Genomic DNA, 26013 nt, shown 5'->3' with positions numbered 1-26013 from the left:
CCCGGCGGGGGGGCGGGGGGTGGCAGTCAGCAGCGAGCCTCCTCCGGGGCAGCAGTAGTGCTCGGTCCTGCGCTGCTCCCCCGGAGCCGTGGCTTTCTGCATAAACCCCGTCCGCGGGGTGCGCGGGGCGAGCTGTTAGAGCTCGGATGGGGACGCGGAGGGAATCCCGCCGGACCTGGAGCGGGTGGTGGCTGCGGTGGCCCCGCTGAGGCCGTGCACGCCGCAGGGAAACCTGCGTGTTGGCTCTGTAGGCGCCGGAGCTGGAGGGAGGGGACAGATGCAGAAAGTACCGGGAAGAAAGGGGTGCGAGTTGAAATCTGTTACTGAACTGAGCCTGATTTTCTGCGGTGGTAGGGAGGTTTCCTAGGCCAGAATAAAGATGTCTAAAGGAACTACGTTTTCTAAAGTAGTTTGGATGCTAAGTCTTATTTTATAGGGAGCGTCATGCCTGTCTTCTTCCTCTCACGTCTAAAAGATACCGGCCTAGGCGAGTTAGGCTCTAGTTTGGTTGCTGTCCTGAACTCCGCTGTCCCCATGCACCAAACTCCATGGGTCACGTACTCTGTGGGTCACATATAAGTGTTGCCAGCATTCCAGGTTAGCTGGTTTTTCTGCAGCTGTGCACTGGAGCCAGAGGAGAGTTTTCGCTGGGACTAGTAACCCACCCACTCTGCGCTGAAGATGTACGATAAGATACACAAATGTGTGGGTAGGGAGATTGCAGAGAGCCAGTGAAGGACTGGCTTCTGTGCTAAGGCATCCTCTAAGCATTTTAGTTTTTGCAGATGAGAACTAATGGCTTACTATCTTTGGTTCAACTCTGCAACGGGTAAATAAAAAAAAAAACAACCACAAAAACAAACTCAGAAAATGTTTCTGGGGTGACCTGATAATTTTTCTGAAGCAGATTCCATTAGCATAGAAATCTGCTATAAATCTGCTAGGTTAGTGTCCTGCTATGGAGTGAATGTGGGCGATCACTATACATTAAATTAGTCATCTTCAGAACCGCAAGCTACTTAAGAAAATGAATTGTTTGTGACCGTCTTTAATCCCAACCTTGTCATCTCAGAGTGTTGCCTGATAACTCAAAATGCGTTGAGAGGGAGCCAGTTTGCCTTTCCGCAGTGGCCGTGAGTGCTTAGTTAGCTTGCTGTTCTTTCCTTTTCCCCTCTGGGGGAATTTCTTTGCTTGTGTGCATGTTTCTGTTTTCTCTCTTTCTGTCTTCAGGACCACACACTATTTTGTCCACAAAGAATCAGCCATGCAACACACATCCAAGAATTCCCTGTGTCCAGAAGTGCTGAATGTCTTAGACTGGGGTTCAGGTAGCGGAAGCTTTGTTATTTGGGGACTGGTGGGCTGATGTGATAGGAAAAGCGCTTTAGATCACTTCCGTCGCATCCTTTTCTTTTGGATCAATGGGACACGATTTTCAACAAACTTCATGCAGCTCTCTGTGTTCAGGGACCTGCGTTTCCTCTTCTGCGTAGTTAGTAGTAGTATCTGTAATTCTGAGGCTGACTTGTTGAATTTGTATCTGCATGTAATGGAGGTAGTGGGCTTAGAGAAGTGACTATTCTGTCTTCCTCCGCCCCACCCCTTCACAAAGCTAAATACTTCCTTTTTTTCTCAAGCGTTGAAATAACAAGAGAAGGGAAACCGAGCTGTGTGGCAGCTGCAGAGCTTCATGAATATTACTTGAAGAGGAAATTTATTTTACCTAACCAGAGAACTTCCTGTGTTGGTTGTCTGTACTTCTAAAGATCTAGAAATTACGTGTAAGGCCGTCTGCATGTTGCAGCATTTCCTTGTGTGTGTGACTTAGAAAAGTTGTTCATAGGGAGATGTTTACTTCTGACTTTTGCATCTTTAGCTCAGGGGTGTTCAAATGCATTTTCTTCCCTAAAAGTCAGATTCAGCAAGTTCGCAAACATTTTAATAAGCACTTGTAGAACCTTCTGTGGTCTAGTTCTTCCAGAATCAAAACAGACCCACTGTTCATGCTGCCCGGTAACCTGGAGCACAGATAAATCAAAGGTGGCTATTTGAAAGAAAAAAAAAATTTAAAAGAAAGCAGCTTTACAAGGGTTTTAAAAATCCATTGAAGTGGTGGGACCTGAAAAAGTGCTTCTAGATAGTCTTCTAAAAGCCTGATCTCTCTTTCTTTCCAGTGAGGATTCCCTGTATATGATGGCAGAATGGTTTTTGAACAGGATTACAGCGATTTTGGGGGGTGGCGGGGAGAAGACCTACAGAGCATTCAGACTTTTCTGACAAGGAGAATTCCTTGACTGAAGTACACGTAACCCAATTTGTATTTTGCTTAGTTAATACACTCTTCCCCTTGTCCAGACTAGTTTCTTTGCCTCTTTCCCTGCTGTATGTGTACTAAAAATGACTACACTAGTTTGTTACCTGGCAGTTACCTTTTTTTAAAGCTGACTTCACACGCAGCTTTTCACCAGCAGATGCGGACGAGGTGGTTCAGAAAATTAAAAGATGTGCACGGCCTTTGCCTTTATCCTGAATCCTTCTTTCCTGTTACCTGAATTTAGATCAGAGAAAGTGCAACGTTGACCAGAGATGTACTTGAGCAACATTTTAATGATTTGAAAGGGACTCTAAAGAAGCTGTTGGATGAGCGACTGATGTCACTGCTGCAGGAAGTGGATGCTATAGAACAAGAGAGCATCAAACCTTTGGATGAATGCCAGAAGCTGATAGAGCATGGAGTCAGTACAGCCGATGATCTGCTCCGGGAAGGTAAGGCAGGGCCTGATACTAAGTCTTACTTCTGCCTTCCAGTGCGTGTCTCTCAAAGTCTGGAATGTTCCTGTTACGATCAGCATACTTGGCTCATTTTGGACTTCTCTCAAACCGAATGTTAAGAGGAGGTTAAAGTTGGGTAGATGTAGCGAAGAGCTGATCAATATTATCTCCTACAAATCCGTATTTTAATATTTCGCTCCAATCCTAGGGTGTACATATGTCAGTGTAGCCTCTCCATAAGGGCAGGAAGTATCTCCTTTGGAAATGTCTCACTGCAGAGATGTCCTGTACCCCTCCACGCTAGAAAGAGGATTATGTCAGGCTACTTTGAAATAAAATACATCTTGGGTACCATAATAACAAAATGTCGCTGTTGGTTGAAGAAAGTTATTTGTGTCTTAATGGAATAGCAGCTGAAGTAAACAGATTATCTTTCCTGTTAAGTGTGATTATGTTCACTGTGATGGAGAACATGAGGAATGGAATGGCCACTGTATAGGGGAAAAATTTCTCCAAAAAGTCTGAGGATGAGGCAGACAAAAATAGACGTGGAATATTATTGTAAGGGCCAGTTTGTACCCTACTGATGCTAAATACCTAGCCAGAAAGGAATTTCACTCTTGACTGTTTTCCCCATACTGGAGAACCTACTGGGAGCATGTCTGAGCTATGAGTATGTTGGCAGTTTCCTTGCATTGTTCTCATGTCTCAACTTTAACTTTCTTTCAGCGTGATCTCAGTTTTCTGAACTAAAGTGCATTGAGCAGTCTCCCACGGGTAGGAAGTCTACCAGCTTCCACTCGGACGTGAGCTTTGCGCTTAAAGACCATGCTGGCTTGGTAGCTCTGTGCCTCCTGTTCACAGGAGTGGTGACAATATTTAAGAATTAATTTGTTGGGGTTTTTTTCTAGCACCACAACCTCAGGGACAGCTGGTAGTCACCTTGTTTTTATTTTAAGTCTCAAGGTACTGAATCACAGGGCGGTGGCAAAGTTTGCCTGTGTTTTATACAAGTTTCTATCAGATCTCAGGAGAACCTGACTAGCTGTGCGCTTCCTATCCTGTGGGTCACCGTTCCCTCTGTAGTAGTAGAAGCATTGCTAAGTCATGTCGTCAAAATGAGCAGACGTTGCATCTGAGTCAGAAAGGAGTTAAGCCTCCACGGTTATTAAATCTCCTGTTGCCAATTATGACGTATGCTTTTCTTTAGAGATTTGTAACGTTTGTAATCCTCCATTTGGAAAAGGACCGAGCTTGCTTAATGTTGTAAATTACCATAAAGTCATCAGATAGGAGAATGGAGCATACATCTCTGTAAGCTGAAGTGTGGGATGCTACTTTATATGGAAAGTTTATGAAAAGATTTCTATTATCTCCACACTTTAATGCATGGATTATTTCATTCATTATGACAGTAGTTACCATTTAGACTGTAGCAAGCAGAACAATGGTTGAAATTATTTTTTGCTTTTAAGCTCCTGCTTTTTTATTTTCTGCTCAGTGAAGGTGCTTTGCTTTTTTTCTTCCTTTAAAGCAGGTGGAGAAAGTGATTAATAATCCTGATTTCTGGCATCCGACCCCAGTTCTGCTACTGTCTGAGACTTGAGGCAAATTATTACGTTTGTTATGGGGGTGTCTGCAGGAAGCTTTGAGAGCTTCAGAAGTTGCTAGATAGGTTTATATTGTTAACTATAATTGTACTTTCTAGCTAAGAGTCTAGCAAAAGTGCTGAGAATGCTTCATGTTTAATTGGTTGTTCGTGTCAGAACTGGTTATTCTTTGAAGCAAAGAATGCCTTTCTTGGACGTCTTCTCATTAGGAATATTTTTACCATTTGATTCCAGGAGAGAGTGCAGTCCATGGAGATGTGGGACAACAGAATGAGAAACTGTGCAGCTTTACAAAAAAAGCTTTACATATTCAGCTAGATAGGTAAGATACTGACACGCTGAGGTGATCTGAGGCAGCGGTACATGGTACAGGGGATCTTTTCTCCTTTGAAGCAAAAGCCTTCCGCTCCATTGCCTTGAAAGATTAATTTGAGGTGTTGCTGTCCTGTTTGTTTCATAGACTTTCATTGGGGCTGGCAGTCACAGAATGGAGTAGTTTTCAACCTCCATATGTTCTGCAGAAATATAGGCTGTTTATTTGTGAATGATAAAACCGCTCCTTGTGCAACAACCTGTATTTCAGAGTATTTACTGAGAAACAGACAGTCTGGTTAGGGCTGAAACACAATGTTTTCTGAGTCTCTTAAGTTTGAAATGCACATGCCAATTTCTGCAGCTGTTCTCTCTTTGCAAATCTGCACAGATTCAAGTGTATGGACAAAATACGAGTTTGTAGAAGCTGGCCCCTTTCATTACAGCAAACTTTCCTTTCTCAGCTTACCAGAAGTGCCCTCCTTGGTTGACGTGCCTTGTTTATCTGCCCAGCTGGATGACTGCCTTCTTACTATATTGAAAAATCAAATATTCAGACATGGAACTGTGGCATCTTGCCCACCTGTACAGCTAGAGGAATTCGTTGAGAAGCCTGGAGGTATTTTAGTCCGATGGTGTAAGGTAGGTAAAATATCCTGGGTGAAAATCGTTCAGACTTCAGTTTTGTTGAAAGAAACTGAAAAAGCCACTTTCATTCTGGATTCTCTACTGCCTTCAAAGGAATAGTCCACTCCAGTGTGTAGTTAGAAACTTTAAAAGAGATTTTTATGGTAATGGCCTCATTTGAAGGCAAGGTAATCTAGTGGTGTTGTGGTTGGCGCTGGCAGTGACGCTTGTGTGTTAGACTCTTGCTGTTGGACTCTACGTGCTCCCGTCTGCAGGTAGAAAGGGCCAGCACACTAATGCACCTCTGCCTCACAGTCTCCTTCCCTGTGTGTGGAAAAGTCAGGAGGGGCAGCTGAAAACACTGCTACCCCTCCTTCCCATGCTTAAGCAAGTGCCGGGTACTGGACAAGCAGGAAACGCCTCCTTCATATACTCTTCCCACTAAACAAATAAATAGTAGCGAGTAATCTATCTGTGATGCTGTTGTACAAACAGGACCAAGAAATCCTGGTGTGTGTGTTTCTGACAGAGGTGATTTGCACGTAGCCATCCGTGCTGTGGAACCGAGTAGTTAATTTGTGTGGCAACAGCAGCTAAACACTCTCCATGAGACTGGACTTCAGTGCTGGGGTGATGCTTTTGTTCCCTTTGAAGATGCTTTAGCAGACCCGGGATGAGGCTGAACCTGTTCTGTTATGCTTTTACACCTGAACATGTTTGTGTTCTTAGGGAGATGCAGTGGATAGAAAGAGAAAATATTTTAATATTGGCATTAGCTAGTCAAGTAGCCTTTCTCTTCAATACACAAAAACTATTTTTGAGTAAATCACTGCTGTGCTCTGATGTGGTTTAGTAGTTGTTGGACAGCTCTACGCTCCTTGGCAGCATTGAACAAACTTCTTGTTCTAGCAACAGCCAGCCGTTGGTCAGCCACCCTTGTCTTCTGAAGGATGTGGACTCAGACTGTAAAACCATAGGCACTGTTGTCACGTGTGGTCTCATTTTCTGTGCGATAGAGGAGTTCCCTGAATTTGGTCATGCTTGGGGGATAGTGGAGCTTTTGTGGGGGAAAAAAATAAAAAAAAAATCTTTTGACTTAGAGATATCAAAGAATTGGAAATCATTCCCTGAAACAGTTTATGAAGGATAACAGTGAGTTTCCCTTGCTGTTAAAAAATGGTGCTGAATTTCTTCTGCAAATTTGTCTTCAGCTTTTGGCTGAAGGATCTTGTTATATCTCTGCTAGATTGAAAAACCTTCTGTTAAATGTTTCTTCTCCTATAGATACTTTTAAACTGTGAGCAAATCATTATTATGCTGGTTTTTGTATTAGTTGGCTCAGACACTGATTTTCTTTTCTATAAGGCATGCTTTCTGCTCTTTAATACCTTGTGACTCGGGATCGCCTTTGACTTACTACAGTACTACCCTAGTATGTGCCGCTTCAGAGGAGAACGGAAAAAAAGAGGGGGTCCTTTATTAATGTAAGAAATATTTCTCTAGGTGGATGATGACTTCATACCGCAAGATTACAGACTGCAATATCGTAAGAGTACTGCCAGTCACTTTGAAGATGTGTATGTCGGCTTGGAGACGGAGTTCATAGTGCTGCATATTGATCCTAATGTTGATTACCAGTTCAGAGTCTGCGCCCGAGGAGATGGACGGCAAGAGTGGAGTCCGTGGAGTGTTCCTCAGATCGGCCGTACCACGCTAGTTCCCCATGGTACTGTTTCGATGCTGTTCATCTTCCTCTTAAGCCCGTGTCATCAGTGCAGCGCTCCTGAAGGTCTATAGCTGAATGACTTACGGGGCTGCTCTTTGTACGACGATGGGGTGTCTGGCATCCGACCCCCATACACACGTGTGATGTATGTGTGTAATGTATGATGAACTATCCTTTCGTCCTACAATTTATTCTTTGCTTCATAGTGTGAGTGATAGTTAGTGAGCCTTTCCAGCAGGTAGCTCACTGCTTAGCCTTGGAAAGCCTCAATGAGCCACAAGTGAAGCATTTTTTTTTTCCTTGTCCCTCACCCGTACCTAAGCATTGTTTGATGACCTGCAGTCCCATAATGAGCTCTTACCTTGGAGAGAGAAAAACCTAAATTTTCTCTTCGCTTGCAAGTTTTTAAGGGCAGTGGGTCATGAAGGTTTTCCTTTGCCTACAGTATGACTTCACAGGGATCGCAGCAAAGAGTGAAATTCTGGTGAACCCTGTGAGCTGGGAAATACTTTTTTGTAATTGCAAATGACTTGGAAAAAGAAATCTCTCCGTCAGAAGGCGGCAAAACCAGCCCCTGTTCTTAACGTAGCTTAAGCTTCATATGAGGTAAACTGAGTGGACGTTGCGACTGACTTTATTTTGCACAGACAGTAGCTGGTCTAGTTGAGGTTCACGCTGCGTTTTTGTTTTTGTTTTTTTTTCTTTGAAGAGTGGACAACTGGTTTGGAGGGTTACAGCTTGAGCAGTCGAAGAAACATAGCACTTCGAAATGATTCTCAGTCATGCGGTGTGCTCTACTCCAAAGCTCCTACTTATTTCTGTGGGCAGACATTAACATTCAGGCAAGTACTTTCTGGGTAGCTGTTGTCTGGTGCATCTTCTGTGAACCAAGCTTCCTCCTCTAGTCCGTTACATTTGAATTGTATGTAAACCTGAGTCATGATGCATGTTTGAGTTTTACATCAGCTCAGCCCCAGTCCAGGTAGCACGTCTGTGTGAAGTCAGAACTTCCTTCTCTTTACTTCTACTTCCTGGCTCTTTAGGAAAACACTTGATGGTTTTGTAGGACCTGCATCTATCCAAGACAGAGACGAGCGAACTCCTGAGGGATGCTAAAATACAGCCCGTGCTGAGCAAATCTGTGGAGTGTTGAACTTCCTCGAGTTTTGTAGCAGTTGTTACTGGCTGGTCAGAAGTCGGTGGAGGCTCGCCACTGATTCTTTTTAACCTTGGGTCAGTGGGTTTTTTCCTTTCCAAACTATGCACATGCTTTGATGACTTTGGACATGAAAATGTTATATGTGCTGCTGGGACAGGTAAGGATGGCAGTCTGGCACTGATGTCTTTACCATCTGAGATAATTAGTGGTGATCAGACTACTGCTTGAAACTGGCATTAGAAACTCTTGAGTGGAGAAGGGATCTTGTGAAATTCAAACTTTTCATTTGACACAGAATGCGATTAAAAACCTTGGCAGCTTTGCTGCCTGTAGTCCTATCCCTGACATGATGCTGTTTAATGGGCTATGAGGAATGTCCTTGTGGATATGTCAGTTGTAATTACAGACCTCAGAGACTCTGAAGCTTTAGTCCATCTTTCCCTGGTTAAATAAAACTACTTGCTGTACAGTAGGCAACCCCCAAAGGCAATTTAAGGGAGTTGTTCATGATATTTTTGTAACTTATTCCATGGTGTTTCATTTCTCCCTTCCTGATAATGAATTATCTTTAGATGGCTGTAGGATGGGGATGTATTCAGTTGCCCTGTCTGAGATGGGATAAAAAGATCTAAAGCTTTCATTTGAAATCTGTTGCTAGATTTAACATCTCTTGGCTCAGAAAAGCCTGTGAAATTAAAGGCAGAACTTTGAGGTTTTGCTTGGTTCTCTTTCAGACCAATGCCTTTTATCTTTTTTTATTGGTAACACATGAAAATCTTTTGCTTTACGTTTTGGTAATGTGGACTCCTCTCCAAGAGGAGATTGTTTCAGGATGGCAGAGCACTAACAAGCACATGTCCACAAGAACTGTAATGAAATGAATCTTAAGATTGAAGACAACCTCAAAAATCGGTTGTGTTCCTCTTCCAAGGTCCAAGAGCAGCTTCTTGTTTGAAAGTGTGTGAGATTTTCCTGAGCAGGGAGATGTAGTACTTGGCGCTTCTCCATCTCTTGAAACAAAAGTGTATTCACAAGGGGATAAGTAGCTTGCAGAGCAAACCAAATAAGCAAGGTTCATGTTACTTCTGCATTCAGGATGCAGGCATACCTCATCAGTGAAAAGTGAAGCTGTGATAAACGCAATGCTTTGTATCTGCTTTTTGAAGATAGTCTGCTTTAGTTATCCTCTGAGGTGAGGCTTGCGGACGAGTTGTAGGAAAACATCATTGCTTTAAGTCAAGATTCCTCCTGTTCCTTTGCAGCGTTCAGGGAGCAGCCCTTAGGAAAGGGAACATTTCTCCACAGTGACCTGCTCTGCGGCTGTCTCTAAAGCACTTGCTTGCAGTGGGGAGCCACAGTCAGGCTGGCCAGGCTGGCGATTTGGAATCATCCAGCAGACGCCCTATGAAGATGATGCTGACTTTGTCAGGAACCCACCACAACTCTACTGGCAGCTATTACAAAAGAAGCGCATGTGATCACCCACAGATTTACTTCTCTGGGCTCTGAGGCAAATGGAGACTGGTGGTGGCTGAACTGGTTCAGTGTCTATATGCTGCAGTGACAAAGGCGAGGTTTTGCTCTGCAGCATTGGAAGTGGTGAGAAGGGATTCGAACAGTGTCCCACTGGGCATTGTTCCTACCATGTAGTCTGTGGGCTTTTTAAAATTTTAAGTCCCAGGGATCGTAGAGGCTGGAGAATAACTTTGTTAATGTGATAGGAAGAATCAGCCTAGTAGAGCGAAGCTTAGGCGTCTGTGCAGTGATGCTCTGTACTGTACTTGGGCTCTTTGTCTTGGGCTGGTTATTAATTGCTGAAAAATCAAAACCTAGTAAGGAAAGGAACGGTGATCTACACCAGATCCTGGTCCTCTTCCCTGTGCGTGCAAGAGGAGGAAAGCCACTGCAGAATTATAGGTTGGCCGTTGTCTTGGGCACTCGGGTTGTGCTTCCTCGTTATGGTGTAAGGAAGGTTTGGCTCTTTCCTACTTTGCGTTAGTGTGCAGCCCAGCCCGCTCTCTTGGAGTAAGGGCAGTGGTGTAGGGAGGGTAGCCCTGGTGCTGGAGAGCCTGGGTGTGATGAATACAGAAGTGCATGATGCCTGGATTCAGTGTAGATGCCACTGAGAGCACTGAACCTGAAACGTTCAGCTGGTCCTAGACTGACTCCTGTGTAAACGCTCCCACTCGGGGTGTACCATCGCTCCTCCCCCAGAGCATTCGCTGTCCTGTTACTTGTTTGATGGTTTCTTTCTTCCTACTGTTGCTGGTCCAGGTTACCTTGACAGTGCTCTGCAGAAAAATGTCTATAAATGAGCAAGTAAGTATGGATACAGATTGACACGATAGAATTCCTACTTCTTAATGGGTTTATAATTACGCATTTTTGGTCATTCTTGTGACTGTACAAACACTTATCTCCAACGCAAAACTCAAGAAAGGCTCCCTTAACTAGGGATGGAATAAATTAATGTTACCTCAGCACAAAGGCTTTACCTCTCAAGTTGACAGATAAATAGCGGTTTATAAAGCTTCACCAGTAACTCAGGCAGAGTTTAAAATCTAAAGTAGAATACCAATATGACTTTGAAATCTCACTTAAAGTTGTTTTGGGAAAACATTGTGGGTCACTTCCAAATTAAAAGCTGCTTGGGTAATTAAATTTTTAGGGGGTTTTTTGCTTTGCTTTACAGTACAAGACTTTTGCTATCTTAGTGATGTTCCCAGGGGACTGAGAAACCTCATGGAGTGCAAAAGTAAAACATGGTTCCAATTTTATCCTCCCTATTTGTCTTGCAAGAGTTAACCCATTGCATGCCAGTCTACTGCCCAGTTTAATTTCCAGTTCTTAAAAGCTTCTGCTGAAGTTTTTCTGTTGTTTGGCAACAACCAAGTATCAGTGCTGCAAGCTGTAATGAAAATAACCGCTCTTGTGCTTTTCTAGAAAAGACCATCTGAGTTTCCTGAGCCACTCGGTCTCTCTCTGAAGTATGATTTAGCACCTTTGAGAGATGGCAGTACAAGAGAAAGGACTTGAATACAGAAGAGCCCTTCAGTGTACAAACTGTGCAGCCTCGCTCAGCTGCTAGGGCCCAAAGGGAACTGCATCCCAGGTCATTTGCACAACTTGTTTGCTTTTTCTTCGGAGATTCTTTCCCAGGACCAAAATCCTAAATGCAACCGAGCTGAAGCCAGACTTGTAAATGCTCTTCTAGGCACTGTTTTTAATACCCGTTTGCACCAAGCTGATTTATTAAAAAAGCCAAACCGAACAAAAAACCCACACGCGCCCCCAAATCCAACAGCCCACCACCACCAAAACACATCAGCCTTCCACACACACCCCCTTTACAGCAGAATATAGCGGGGCTCAAAAAAACCCCGCTTTAGTCATGCTTATTAAATACTTGCTGAAACTACAGCTGTCTTACCATAATACAGGATGTTGACCAGTAATCTGGTATAGATAATTGTGGATTGTAGTTTTGTGCCTATTAGTTGTTTCAGACAACTGGAAATAATTTCAAAAGACTCTGAGCTGTGACAGTAGAGAATTTTATTAAATAGCAATGAAAGTTTGCAGGAAGCAGATTTATTTTTGTACAGATTAATAGTTAGAGCATTGGTTAGTGGAGTTGTTGGGAAAGGTGGTAGGACTTCTGGTCATTCAACAGCCATCTCCCCAAAAGGTTGGATGAATTTGTTGAAAGCCCTCGAGCACAGTACAGAGGTCTGGTGTGGCAGGGTATTGCTGTCTGGATTTCATTGTATGTTTTGGTTTAAAGCTTCAGGGTTTGACTTACTTAACTTTTTGCTTGGTAGAATTGAAACTGTGGGACAGCCAGACAGACGAGACAGCCTAGGAGTGTGTGTGGAGCAGCAGAACGGCTACGATTCTTTGCAGCGGGATAAAGCTGTGTGCATCAGCACAAACGGTGAGTCTGAATCATGTAACTGAAGAATGTGAGAATGTCGTATTTTTTTTTTCCCTTCATTCCCCAAACCCATAGCCCCTGGTTCTTTATATCCCTGGATCACGTATGAGCAACTTCATCCACCTTTTATGTACGTACCGCTTGTGCAGTTAAAACCTTTGGTGAGATCACAGACCTCCTTTTCCTCCTTGCAGTTATTGCAGCCTGTTTGATGTGACAAAAAGGAACGTGGCAGGGTTGCTCTCCGTTTCTGTTTGCCTGCAAAAATATAGGGAGACATAGTATTGCATGTTAGTATGTACAGAAAGTGAGAAATAACGTTTGATATCTTGACTGTTTCAGGGGCAGTATTTGTAAATGGAAAAGAGATGACAAACCAACTGCCTGCTGTTACTTCTGGATCGACTGTGACGTTTGACATGGAAGTTGTGCAGTTAGGGCCTTCCAGCAATGAGGGAGGAAACTTCAAGCTTAGAGTAACCATTAGCTCTAACAACAGAGAAGTGGTCTTTGACTGGGTACTTGATCAATGCTGTGTCTCTCTGTATTTTGGATGTTCGTTTTCATATCCAGGCTGGAAAGTTTTGGTGTTTTAGCAGCAAGTGAAGGGATTTTTGTTCTTGCTGTAAAGTGTAATGTTAAAACCTGGGTTTCCAGCTGTTTGACATCAACAATCTGTTAACAAAAACCTGTCTTTATAGTACTTGAACTCCACTATATTGTACTTCCTACTGGATTCATTTCAAAAAAAAATTGTGAAACATTGGATTTGTTACTCTGGAAAAAGTTAAACAGGCGTTTGTGTAGGCAAATTAATTTAAGCAGTCGATAAGACCTTTCCCTTTTTTCCTCCAGACTTGATTTTTGTCAGTATTTCATTGTACTCTAGTCTCAGGGTACGCGTGTTGTGTGGAATTAACTTTGCTTACTGCTGCTGTTCTGTGAAATAAGCCTGTAAATGTTTATGGGGGTGGAGGGGTGGTAATGGACCAAAGTTTTATTTATACCACTCAAAAAGAGCAAAGTATTTAGAGCAGTGAAGTCCTGCTGTGCTTCCTTGTACACAATGCTGCCTTAATACTATGAACGGATAGTGGGTTCTGCATGCAACAGCAATTTCTTCCATGCACGGTACTGTTCATTCCTCCAGAGCAAGGATGTCTGAGCCATAATGTCTGTTTAAATATGTAGCCAGTCTGTTAATGTCTCACTTAAGTGCCTTATTTCCAGATATTTCTTGAACTGTTTTCTGTGTTGTCACTTGGAATATATTTTCTAGAGTAGTTGCATGGTGATGCTTACATCAACTTAACACAGATGCTTGCCTCAAACTAGACTGATACCTAGAGTATTACCGTTATCATTTACCGTGTAGCCTATGTCAGAGCAAGTCTTAGCAATTTAGTACTTAGGCATGACATGCAGATGGCAGCCATGATTCCTCACAGAGCTCTTCTAAGACTTAAGAGACAACCTTCTTTCTATTGTCCAACACAGAGACAAGGGAAGTGCTGTTCTGATGTGCAGGATTCCTGCAAATTCCAGAGAGCTACCTGGGAACACCTTGCGTTCACGTGCAATAGTGCAGGTTTATGGCGCAAGTGCTGGGGATGGACTAGGCCACCCAAGCAAGCTGGGACTGCTGCTGGAGATCCACCTTGGGAGATAATGGAGATGGGCTTTGGGTATGGGCTTAAGGCAGACCCTGCTGGCACAGATTTAACCTGTGGCAGTCAAAATGGAGCAGATGGTGGTAATTTAGCTCTCCTCCATGTAGTAGGATGGGATAAGAAATTATTATGAATTAATTGACTTTGAATTCAGAAGTTACATAAAGTTACCACTGTTACCATTCTTTCCCCTAAGGAGCAACTAAGATTTAGAATAAGATTATCAAAGAGAGCCTATTCCTGGTCAAAAGATTGCAATACTACTGGATTTAAAGAATATTTTAAAGTAATGCTAACTGAGGGCCTTAAAAGGGACCTTCTTACCTCAAGTTCAATTAAAATTAAATGTATTTTAGCATGTTAGAATAGCAGTATTTTTATAAAACTTAGACAATCATTCTGCCCTTTTTCCTTCAGTGTCAACATGCTACATTAGCCCTCTATGCTAGCATAAAAAGCTTAATTTACATTGGATTAATATCCCCCATACTCACATTGTCAGTACGAAAACATTAGTCACCTGCCTGCATTTTTCTTCCCCAAGCATCTGCAGTAGGGGTACATGAATTTCAGAAGAGGAGAATGGCAGTTGATACTTACACCTACGAGAAAACTTACCTCAAGTTCAATTAAAATTAAATGTATTTTAGCATGTTAGAATAGCAGTATTTTTATAAAACTTAGACAATCATTCTGCCCTTTTTCCTTCAGTGTCAACATGCTACATTAGCCCTCTATGCTAGCATAAAAAGCTTAATTTACATTGGATTAATATCCCCCATACTCACATTGTCAGTACGAAAACATTAGTCACCTGCCTGCATTTTTCTTCCCCAAGCATCTGCAGTAGGGGTACATGAATTTCAGAAGAGAATGGCAGTTGATACTTACACCATTTACAAGAAAAAAAAATTGTGAGTAGATTCAGATGGATGCAAAGAACTTGCACGTGGTATTTAGGTTGGAATTTACTGTAAGACGTGAAGTGAGGAAGACTGGACACCTGCGGGTAAGATAATGCAGTGTTAGCAACAAAAAGCTTGCAGGATTCTGTTTTTCAAGCTTAACTATTTCACTGTTAGGGAATAAGAGAATACTAGCTTATCCTGTACTTTCAGTGTTCCTTTGAAAATATTCTTCACAGGGTAATTCAATACTTTTAAAATGTGGTTCTTTTCCTATAGCCAAGAAGGTTCAGTAGATGATCAAACAGCATCAGTCCTGTTCAGAGAGGGTCAGGTTGGCACTCCAGCTAACAGCCAACTTAAATCTTGCTCCACTTAGTAGTGCTGGTAATTTTACTTACACACTTCAGGTGTCAGGTGCTAGTTGTAACTTAGTACTTTTACCATATGGAAACTAAAATTGTGAATATCTACACTTCTGAGGTACCGACAGGTCAGGTGCCTTTTCATCTGCTTTTGGAGGGGCTAGTCAGACTATTGATTCTGCAGGATATTTACTTGCATATTAGAAAATAAAGCTTAAGCCTTGAATTCAGGTACTTCCAGAGATGGTAATGCCCTGTCAGTTTGTTCAGAATATACACACAAAGCAGCCAGAGATGACTGTGAAGGGCCACAGGAGGCCCCTACTGCTCCGCTTGAGAGCTGAGGACAGCAATAGAAGAAATAGTTTTTTCCGACTTCAGTCTTTAGCTGTATGTTGAACAAGGGCAGCTTGCCAACGTTGGGTTGGGTTTTTGGTGATGTTTTGTTGTGGTTGTTTGTTTGTTTTTTTAACTTAGCATAAGCCTAGCTGTCCAAATAGCAAATTAGGTACTGTTCAGCCACCTCTTAGAGCTACACCTTTTAAACCCAGGAGGGGTGAAGAGTCTCAGGGCAAGAGACCTGAGTAACAAAGTATGCGAAGAATCAGAAGAGGCTTGAATTAAACAGGTTGAAATTCTGTTCTTCCACAGCGGAGTTCAGCTAGATAGAGAACTTGACCCTTTAACAATTTTTCACCTCTAGCTGTTGGAGCCTTGCAAGCAACAGAGTGTTAACTGCTTATGAAATCCAATCCTGAGAGTTGTTTTCTTAAGCTAGTACATTCATTTACCTCAACTAAGGACTTAGTGAAATTTGAATTTTTTTAAATAAAGTTTTATCCCTCAACTGCGTATGGTCTAGTAATTTATTTATTGGGGCATAAAACTGAGCATCACTGCATTCCTCTAACAAGAACATAAAAATGTATTCTATAGCACAGCAGCCATCTTTAAGAGCTTTTTTTTTTTAAATTATTTTCATCTTCTGTCCCTCAGAAGTCCCAAACAATTTTTTTTCAGGTTTCTCACTTGTGCACTTAATTTCCTACTGAAGTTCAGATTTTAACTGGTATCTCTTCCAGAAATCATAATTTTCCTTCTTTTTAAAAAATTAGTTACAGCATCTGTAAACTACTTTCCTCAATATTCCATCACAGCTAATTTGTCTCTGTTCTACTGTTCCCTTACAGTTGCATTAAATGGCACAACTCTTACACATAGTAGTTTTTGGCTACCATTACTGAGCAAGAAGCAGAGGTACTTAATCCCCTTCAAATAAAGTCCATGTTGAACTAACACACAGCTTTACTTTATTCCCTTAGTTCTGCTTTACCTGCAGCCTGTTCCATTTCCTTGGTCTCTTTTATAGGAAAAAGAACTTGTGAACCCAGTAAGTAAGGTTGCTGACAGGGTAGCTTTCTCTCATAAATACACCATTCATAGGAAAAACCTTCATAAGATGCCAAGTATATCTCCTTAAAGAGCGCATCTTCAGTCTCAAATCAAGCAACTTAAGAACAGCAGATATCAGAGACACAGAAGGAAGACTTACCTACTTCATTCAGAGCTCTTGTTTTCTCAGTTGTGAAACCACGCAGTATCAGATTTATAACCAGGATCTGGTCCAACAGGAACACCTTCATTCAAGCACTGGTTGACGATGGCACCAAACTGTTCTGTGAATTAAGAAATACTTCAATTTTGACAATATTGTCAAAATTGTCCTCACAGAATGGCTCCTGCATTCTCAAAGGTAAAATTAAATTGCTGGTTTGGGGGTTTTGTCTTGGTGAAGTAATCAGAACAGTTAAAATTATTTGCAACTGCTTCATTCCAGGCAGTGAATCTTCACTCCACCCCCAAAAAATTCAAGGACTACATTCAAGACACAGTCAAAGCAACGTACACTTAAGGTTTAACAACTTAAATGCATCTAACAATTTTGAATATAGTATTTAATGCACTGAATTAAATATTCAATCATATTAGGTACCAACTTGGGGTTCACCAAATACAAAACATCATAAAAATCTGCCATGAACATATTAAAGGCTAGAAGAACCTTGCCAATTTTAGAGACAAAAGCATACCAGACAACTGCAGTCTGAAGTCAAGTTTACAGAATCTAGCCGTCATATCCTGTATTTCAGTATCCGAATTATTTTTAACATGGAAAAAGGTTTTCAGTGTCTGCTACTCAAAAGTCACTATTCAGCCAAGCAGTGCAACTCCTTACTCGTTTTGTTCTGTAGCACCTGGAGTATCCATCCTCTACAGTCCCAGAGTCCCCATTTTAAACTGATACAGATTTAAACTTTGCTCCAATAAAACCGTCTTGTAAAATCTGTTTGAAACATTAACCACTTGCATGTAAAAACCCTGCAAGTCTTATTTTTATAACTGGCACATCACAAGTGATATGTTTCATTTTCAGTTATATAAATTACATTTCTAAACAGTAATACACAACTTACAGATACATCTCAAGTATTCAGTTCTACCCCCTAGAAAGAATGAAAGTTTTTATAATCTAGCTAAAAACCTGGTAATTTATGGAGACACCTTAAATATAAGAAAAAGGCTGGACAGAAACTTAGCTCCCTTTGTAACGATCTGGCAAAGGAAGAACATGTATCCAAATTCTACAAGACATGCAGAAGAGAAAGTTTATACAAGGTACCGCTTGTGGCCTTCCTGCATGCACACAAAATGACTGGACAACCATCGTGGCAGATTTTGTATTACTGAACTTTATGTACAAAAGCTGATTTCAAATAAAACATTTTAATGTAAAAACAACGGTTCATTTAAACAACTGAACTTGTTTTGTTTTTTGTTTTTGTTTGGGGTTTTGTTTTTACATCTACTGTACCATTCAAATTCTTTTTAACCAGCTTACATGATATCTTCAAAATCTATCAAAGGTACATATAGAAAAGGCATCTTTATAAATAGAAAACAAAGGGATTTTTTCAGCTTTTATTATAAATTGACATGACATACAAAGTTTACTGGACAGAAGTAATTTCATTACTATTTTGGGGGGGATCACCAACTTTTTGTGCAAACAATGCTAGCCTTCTTTTAAGCATTAAGAGCATAACTGCTTAAGAAATGACATAAGCAATAATTCTAGAACTACATCTCCCCTAAAATAATCTATTTTTTTACATATGTGCACAGCTTTAGCAAATTAAAGCCAGAGAGAAATGCTTGATGTACTATCCAGAGACATAATTAGAGTTTGCTAAAACTCAGAGAGCTGGGAAATTCAAGAAGTTTGTAATGAAAGCTGCAGTTTCCCTCTTTCCTATTTTGTACACAAAATCAGTGACTAAGAACTTAATACTGGATGACAAATCACATCCACACCATTAGTTAAATAGTCTCACAGTTAAACACATCTTAAGGACCATCAAAATCAGTATTTACATTTTATAAATTTCTGAAGACACCATTAGAAAGCTTATATACCCCTTAAACAAATAGGGAACTGCATCTCATGGTGATGGAATGAAATAAAAAATTAAAAATACCTGTATTTACAGCAGCATTGTTCCTTTATAAATAAAGAATATGAAAAATGCAATATTTTAAGGATAATAAAAAATTGAGGTGATGTCACTCAACCACAGTGCTTGCTGGAATAAACCCTTCGGTGCTGATACTGTACCAGTAGTGAAACCACTTTCCATTGGAAAAAATCTGTAAACGTATGCATAAAATGTGTTAACAGCAGTGCAAAACTGCTCAAATATAGTTTAGTCAGCATCTTAGTATCTGTATTGAATACAATACATCACAGAATACTTGCATAAGAAGTGCAACACATTTTCTGGTCCAATTTTACAGTGCATTTTTCCCTCAAGAGTGGCATCTCGAAAGCCAAAGCTAAACCTATAGCCTGGACTTGCAGTCTGTACTCAGGCAAAACAGCAGGCATAAACTTCAAAAGAAGTTAATTGACGTAATGCCTACATACTGACTATAGACTCTCGGCTTTAGCATGGCACACTATGATGCATAACCCCAGTAAAAAGGGTTTACATCAAATAGTTTGTGTGTAGCTGTGTAAATGTGTAATAAAAATATAAAGGAGCTAATGTTCAAGTTTAAAATGGTACACTGGGTGATCAATACATCAGAATTATCCACGAAAACCAAACTGCTGGTAACCTCAAAAAGCCAAGGTGGTACCTTGACTGTGTCTGTAACATGAAAAGCCAAGATCTTTCCAAACAGGCACAAGACAAAGGAAGTGCTAAGTTCGCCAACTTTGATAATTTTCGTGTAAAAAAACCTAATTTGTAATTTATGATCAATTGATAAATGATTTCAAATACAAGGATCAAGGTTAAACTTTAAATAGTGAGACGTTATTTTCACAAAAAGCTAACTGGAGAATTTCTAAATAAGAAAAGCAGAAACTGTATCCCAATCCCCTTTCCCCAATGTTTCACAACTTCATGGTAGGAAAAACAGCCAGATACAGATGCAAAAAATCTCAATATAAAAACGGTTTTACATATACTTAAATTATGTAAATTCCATAAAGTTCTTAAGACACTAATTACTAAAATTACAAAAGGATTTTCATATTGCTCTTCATGCTCAAACTCTTAGAATATTGTCATTACATCACCAAAACCGATATACATGTAGTACTTGCATAATTAACTGAATAAAAACCCTGTTAAAACAATATCCTTGTTGAAATCATTTATTTGCATCCAGCAGTGCCTGTTTGGAATCTCTGTATTTTTGTGTGTAATTCTTTATAGAGCTCATGCACCCTAGAATGTCACTTCAATGCTTGTCCGTTGAATGGAATTTGACTTGACTTCAGAGCTTTTGCTTCTTGCTCTGTTTTGTGACACCTGAGATGCTATCCATTTCTGAAATTCTCTCTCTCATATTATTTTCACTATATCCATTTGTTGTCCCACTTTGTTCCTCAGAAGATTCCTCATCCGTTGGGGAGGCTGATTCTCCTTTCTCTAACTTCTGCTGCATCTCTCGGAGCCTGGCAACAGCTTTGTCTATTGACATTATGCTGATGAGGTTAAAGTCATGCATGCTGACCAGATGTAGCATAAAGTTTCGACACAAGTTCTTCTTAATTATTTTTTGTCCGTAATTTTCAACAAACAGCATACAGGCATGATTCATTTGATTGTCAGCAATAAACCTGTCAAATTAGAAAGCCATCATTATGCAAGTAGAACATTTTCAAAAACAAAAAGATACATTGATAAACCATGTTGTAGGGTAACTGCACAGACCATCTATTACACAATCTCAACATCTGCAACGTTCTTTCTTTTCAAAGCCTTAGGGCTACTAAGCACAAGAACATTTTTTAAAAACTTAAACAGTCAAAAGCTTGTTACCAAATTATCCTTCAATGATCCTTTCCTAAACAACTGAGCTAACTGAATTTCAAGTGCTTAGTGAACTGCAATGCAAAATGGTCAACCAAATCTATACCATAATTTATTTGTATCAAAACAAAGTTCACAGTAACATACCCGTGCTTCATAACATGAAGATTCCATAACTTCATCACTTCTTTCTCTCCTTCGTTAACATCAGAAAATTCTTCAATTTGCTGGAGAGATAAAGGATTGGGAGAAAGGACAGGAGAAGAAACAAACACACACATTAGAACTGCATGTCTGCTGACAAGTAGTGAAAGCACGCCTAAAATTCAACTTATGCCACCTATACATCACAGAAATAACTAGTGCTGAAAATTCAGGCACTGCAGTCAAAAGGGTCAGAAAAAAGTCTTATCATGTAGAGACCTGTGATGATAAATTACTTCCATACTATATAAACACACCACTGTGTACTCCTGTGATACCAGCATCTCCTCTTTGAAGGAGAAAACCAGTCACAAACAATGAAAACTTGTTAGGACCCATGTGGACTGAGCTAGCTTTGCAACTAAAGACACACTTGAAAAAACAAACTTTGATTCCATGAATTTCTATCATTAGTGTCTCAACATCACAAAATTTTCTACTTACTCTTAAAGTAAATGCATCCTTTTCATAATATATGCCCTGTTTGTTCCCTACAACTGCAGACCATCTTTTAAAAAACACAATCCATTTAAAATAATTTTGCGTAAATGGAATAATTACAGTAATGGTTTTCTCCCGTAGCCATTCAGGGTCCTTTTCATCCTCACTGTCTACTTCCATTTCTTGTGGACGGAGAGGTAAACATGTGTCACTGTGGAAATATAGCCGATTGTGCCCGCTGCTGTATGTTCGCTGCTGTTCTACTTCTCCATCTTCAGATTCAAGAAATTCTGACATACTTGCTTTCGTACGCTTTGGCCTAGCAGAAGGAAAAAAAAACCAGTAACTTCTTTCAACCATCATATCAAATATGCAAATCCTAAGAACTGTAATTGATTAATACAAATTATTCTTTTAAGCTCTAGCTTGCAAAAACGTTGGGGGGGAGAGGGTGGGGAGAATCACCAGCAGTGAAATAAAACCCTTTAAAAACACAACACCCCATTCCAACCCACACTCCACCTTTTGGGGAAGAAAAATTTTAGGATAAGGCAGTTAAAAAAAGTTACATCGTTATGAACAGATACCTCAACTGAAAAGATGCAGAAAAAGCACAGATGAAGTTATCATCCTTCAGTGACATTTTACTTAGCCATAAACTGCTGTACTTCAACAACAGTGAAATTTAACACTGTTTATGTGCACCTACAGATTTACAAATCCCTAGGCTTCACAAATCCGGTCCATATGCTGTATTACACCAATACAGACAGACCTTGTTTTCCATTTCCCTACCTGCAAACAAGTATGTGTGTGATAGGAGTTCTTTTGACCGGTCCGTTGCGACTGAAGGCGAATCCAGGTTGACGATGGATATCCTGTGGATTTCCTGCATAGGAGCCATCATAGCACTCATTGATAGATACGTCTATCCTAGCACCTTTTGGATGATACTGAAACAGATAATTGCAAGTATACTTAGCAAACAGTAATGACAATACATCAGGAGGTTTTAAACAAGTAACATTTTCAATTCTGAATACCTTAAGTATCACCCTATCAATAGCCTGACATAGCTCTAGTTTCCTTCTACAACACCCAAGTAATTTTTAACCTCTAGAAACAAATTATACTAAAGTTTCCTTCCACTGTACCATTTTACTGTTTCATATAAAACCACTCAGAATAGAACTAATTGTAAAATTAAGGACAACATCAGCAAAAGATTGCTAACAAGCACCCTAGAAATTAGAACACTTCTAACCAGTTAAGGAGTGAAGTTTCGGAATAATAATCTGAGCAGGGTAGTGGGTATAGGAAACTACATTGTCCTCAAATAAATAGGATAGAACTTCTCTTTAAGGTCAGATTGGTAGGAACAGGTCCTTATCAGCTAAGTAAATATAATACTGTCTTTAAATGTTTACCGCCTCCCTAAAGCTTCAAGAGACTTCCAATCAAATGTAGATTACATTGTGTTCTACATCACATAAAAAGAATACATTAATGCAACAAAGCAGCTAAAAAAAAAAAATCAAACCCACATTTTTTTTCCCCCATGTAACACACGAACATTCACACAACATTCAAAGGAAGCTGCATGTAACCTGTATATACAGTCCTACAACTTAACATGCAGTGATTCTGTTGCTAGCCTATGTAGTATCTGTGACAGACTGTACAGTGTTTAATAGTGCTAAACTACAAAAAGACTACTTACAACATAATTAAAGATAAATCTGCTGTGGCAAAGTTTAAGATGTTTGAGTAAACTATACAGTTTCCGACAGTTCAGTGTGCACCATGGGCAATGCAAGTCATCTCGGGCTTCAGTCTGCTGTCTCGTGTTGTTGTTATAAAGGAACTGATGCAAACAAAGGAACAGGTAGTATTAGCACCAAACACGTTTCATTCATTAACCTCCCAACCCCCAAAACAAAGTTGGACATCATTTCAGGAAACCTCTACAGTAAGTTCTTGGGAACATTACATCAGCTCAGTGTACTGAAACACCGGTATTTCAAGAATTTTTTCCCCATAGGGAGACCACCTGTCCCCCTCCAGATGTCTAACAAGAGATGTCCTTTGTCTTTTAGAACATCAGATGTGCCCGCAGGAAGATTAGTTTTCTAAAATACTTCCTGTAAGAAGAAATATGTGGAATGGCTCTTAATACGTGAATCTGAGACCCCTTAAGGCATCCACTAAAAAAGCAATTGGAAATTTCCACCCAACTCAGAAGAGAAATGAACATTTTAATCCCATGCAATATTTACAATCTATTTTTTGCCTCTAATGCTTATTTTCAATACCTGGTAAAATATTCGCAACTTTTGTCGAGGTTCATTTAAAACATCTCTCTCTTTTCTTGTTTGAAGGTCTGTCAGCAAGGATTCTTTCACAGCTGAAAAAAACCACATATAGACATAAATTTCTTTGGTGAACGGGAAAAAAACCCATTGTTTCTTACCCAAGTATGGAAGTTCTGAGAAGGGCACACTGCTCCTGAAGGAAATGGGCTACTCTAGTGTACTTTGATGTAAGTAGCTCATATCAGCAACAAGGAAGTCTTGATGCTCAGCTTCCTTCACAAATCTACAGGCAAACCCACCACTTTTAAACACCAGATCTATCTCCAGTTTGGGAGAACCCTTCAGAGTACTTAAAAACTGTCAGGTAAAAAGCAACATTTTTCTTACGCCATTTAAGCAAACAGAGAATTCTTTAGGTATAGCTAAAAGCAGGCGTGGCTGGGAAATAAAAAAGAAATACTGCTCTCAGATGGCTACATTGGAAATACATTGCTTAAATTCAATTTCAGAAGTTTCCCAAGTCACACAACAGACAAAACAGTATGAAATGCAAGTAACACACAAAATATTTAACTGAAACTTTAACCCTTTACTCTTATCCCTCAAACACTTACTGTTTGTGTGTGTAATGGTGCTGCTCAGTTGCCTCTGAGCCTCTTCCATACATTTTAATCTCAGTAACATTATTTGATTCCATACAATTAACAAGAAACCCCACATATCTAAGCAGGTTTATAAATCTACCCTGAGGAGAAACCAAACAGTGACACCTACTTGCTTCTGAATGGTGAAAAAGAATGCAAAACAAGTCCCAGCTCTACTGACACAAGGAGATCTTTTAGAAGATGCACTTACTTCATATTTAATATTTTGGAGAACAAGGGAAATTTCATCCTCTTTCTGTATGAAAAAGAGAGGAGGCTTGACACTTCAGCCTGGACCACATCAGAGAAATTAGAATTCCATGGCTCAGTTACTTTGAGCACTTTGTAATTACAGCAAAGCTTAAGCCGCCACATTTGGAAAGTCTTTGATGACCTTATTCCACTGGTCCGCCTTGGGAAACATGCCAAAGGAAAGTAACACCAAATTCATATACCCTTGGGAAAGATGCACCGGATCTTTTTCTTTTACTCTAAGAACCTCTAACTGACGGAAGTTACCTACTATTTTCACTCTCTTCCTTTCTTGGTATTCAGAGACTGAAAACAGCACGACCATCATAAATACCCTACAATGTTGCGCACTGCACAACAACATATTCCTGTATTAAGAGTCTGCTGTACTATTTTGGAAGGTGGCTCTTGCTGTAACTTTCCCAATTTACTGGAATACTTAGCTTCTCTGATGCAAGCAAAAATGGGTTCTATCAGTACATGAGCAATGCAGCCTTGCCACATCCCTATTGCCTTTGTATGTATTATGTAGTAAACTAGTACACACCTTCTAGAGTTAGTCAACATACCGTCATTTCTTGCAAGTCTGGTCTGCTGTACTATTTTGGAAGGTGGCTCTTGCTGTAACTTTCCCAATTTACTGGAATACTTAGCTTCTCTGATGCAAGCAAAAATGGGTTCTATCAGTACATGAGCAATGCAGCCTTGCCACATCCCTATTGCCTTTGTATGTATTATGTAGTAAACTAGTACACACCTTCTAGAGTTAGTCAACATACCGTCATTTCTTTTGCAAGTCTGAGCAACCTGCCTAACAAATTACAATATAGGTCTCCAAGAAACTCTCTAATATGAGGAGGCCTGGTATGAGGAAGTAAAGAGAAAGCAGAACAACTTTTACAGTGGAAGTTCAAGTATTTCCCTGCTTCTGTTGCCTTTCTTCTATTGGAAATTACTTCATGTTTGTGTGCGTTGTCAGCCATTCATCCCAATTTAAGAAACCTAAGTGTCTGCAATCCCTAGCTCAGATAAAATATTCAATTCAGAAGACAGGAATCAGTCTTATTTAAATATTCTTGTACTCTTTCCAAAGACAAAGATGTCTGTAGGTCGTCTGAGGATGTTAGGGATCATTCTAGACAGTGGCTTCTGCACAGGTAGGGGTGAAATTCTTCTTGCTCTAACTTTTGTATTACTACACACTAAAGCTCTAGAAGCAGTGAAAAGAATTGCTACTCTTAGAAAGTCTCACCAGAAATGAGCTATTGTTGACCCATGAAGTTTCACAACATATACTGCAATACAACTGCACAAAAAAGCACATTTGGAAAAGCAGTATTTTTTTTAATAATAATCATTCCCTTGCTATCACTACTACAGCTCCAAAACCTCACAGTCACATATCCAACACAAAATCAAACTGAAATACCATTTTGCACAAATTCTCCAATGCACTACCATAGATGAATCCCAAAACTCCAAGCAAGGCAACTCTTTACAACCAGTGCCTGGCTACGTACCCCAGAGATTAAGCCTCAAGACAGAACCACTGCACTCCAGATAATTACTTCTATAATAAGGACCTAGAAGTTTCCTTAATCACATGGTCCCAATCTAGTTACAAGCTTGAAAATACTGATTACTCTGAAGTGAATCGGGTGCCAGTCAAGAGTCTAGGTATCTTCGTGTTTAAACAACA

General features: G+C 40.2%; 3 protein-coding genes across 3 annotated transcripts in view; 1 reads left to right on the top strand and 2 right to left on the bottom strand.

Annotated features, from left to right (window-relative positions):
* The window catches only part of ATAD5 (ATPase family, AAA domain containing 5), a 21263-nt gene extending 19466 nt beyond the window's left edge, over positions 1-1797 (bottom strand). Inside the window, exons 1-2 of the mRNA XM_019474225.1 lie at positions 1724-1797; positions 107-260 (exon numbers count right to left, since the gene is read on the bottom strand). Coding sequence (XP_019329770.1) covers positions 107-260; positions 1724-1797 — 228 coding nt within the window. The remainder of the gene's footprint in view (positions 1-106; positions 261-1723) is intronic.
* A 765-nt stretch (positions 1798-2562) lies between these two features.
* Positions 2563-12741, top strand: CRLF3 (cytokine receptor like factor 3). The gene is made up of 7 exons (XM_019474241.1): positions 2563-2766; positions 4617-4704; positions 5159-5336; positions 6825-7047; positions 7757-7889; positions 12028-12140; positions 12483-12741. Exons 1-7 carry the CDS (start codon positions 2652-2654, stop codon positions 12734-12736), a joined length of 1104 nt encoding a protein of 367 aa, XP_019329786.1. The 5' UTR covers positions 2563-2651; the 3' UTR covers positions 12737-12741.
* A 5075-nt stretch (positions 12742-17816) lies between these two features.
* The window catches only part of SUZ12 (SUZ12 polycomb repressive complex 2 subunit), a 29069-nt gene continuing 20872 nt past the window's right edge, over positions 17817-26013 (bottom strand). The window contains exons 10-15 of the mRNA XM_009287673.1: positions 23419-23510; positions 22827-22970; positions 21902-22059; positions 21227-21425; positions 20609-20688; positions 17817-20268 (exon numbers count right to left, since the gene is read on the bottom strand). Of these exons, the coding sequence (XP_009285948.1) occupies positions 19923-20268; positions 20609-20688; positions 21227-21425; positions 21902-22059; positions 22827-22970; positions 23419-23510 (1019 nt within the window). The 3' untranslated portion in view covers positions 17817-19922. The remainder of the gene's footprint in view (positions 20269-20608; positions 20689-21226; positions 21426-21901; positions 22060-22826; positions 22971-23418; positions 23511-26013) is intronic.

Source organism: Aptenodytes forsteri, unplaced genomic scaffold (assembly GCF_000699145.1).
Source record: "Aptenodytes forsteri isolate BGI_AS27 unplaced genomic scaffold, ASM69914v1 Scaffold153, whole genome shotgun sequence".
Classification (NCBI taxonomy): Eukaryota; Metazoa; Chordata; class Aves; order Sphenisciformes; family Spheniscidae; genus Aptenodytes; species Aptenodytes forsteri.
This window is presented reverse-complemented; position numbering and strand designations above follow the sequence as displayed.

Excerpts from the sequence above, each read along its gene's own strand:
- CRLF3 (XM_019474241.1), top strand. The coding sequence starts at position 2,652 with ATGTCACTGCTGCAGGAAGTGGATGCTATAGAACAAGAGAGCATCAAA. Across the intron at positions 2,767-4,616 it reads CGATGATCTGCTCCGGGAAG|GAGAGAGTGCAGTCCATGGA; the intron begins GTAAGGCAGGGC and ends ATTTGATTCCAG. Across the intron at positions 12,141-12,482 it reads TGTGTGCATCAGCACAAACG|GGGCAGTATTTGTAAATGGA; the intron begins GTGAGTCTGAAT and ends TGACTGTTTCAG.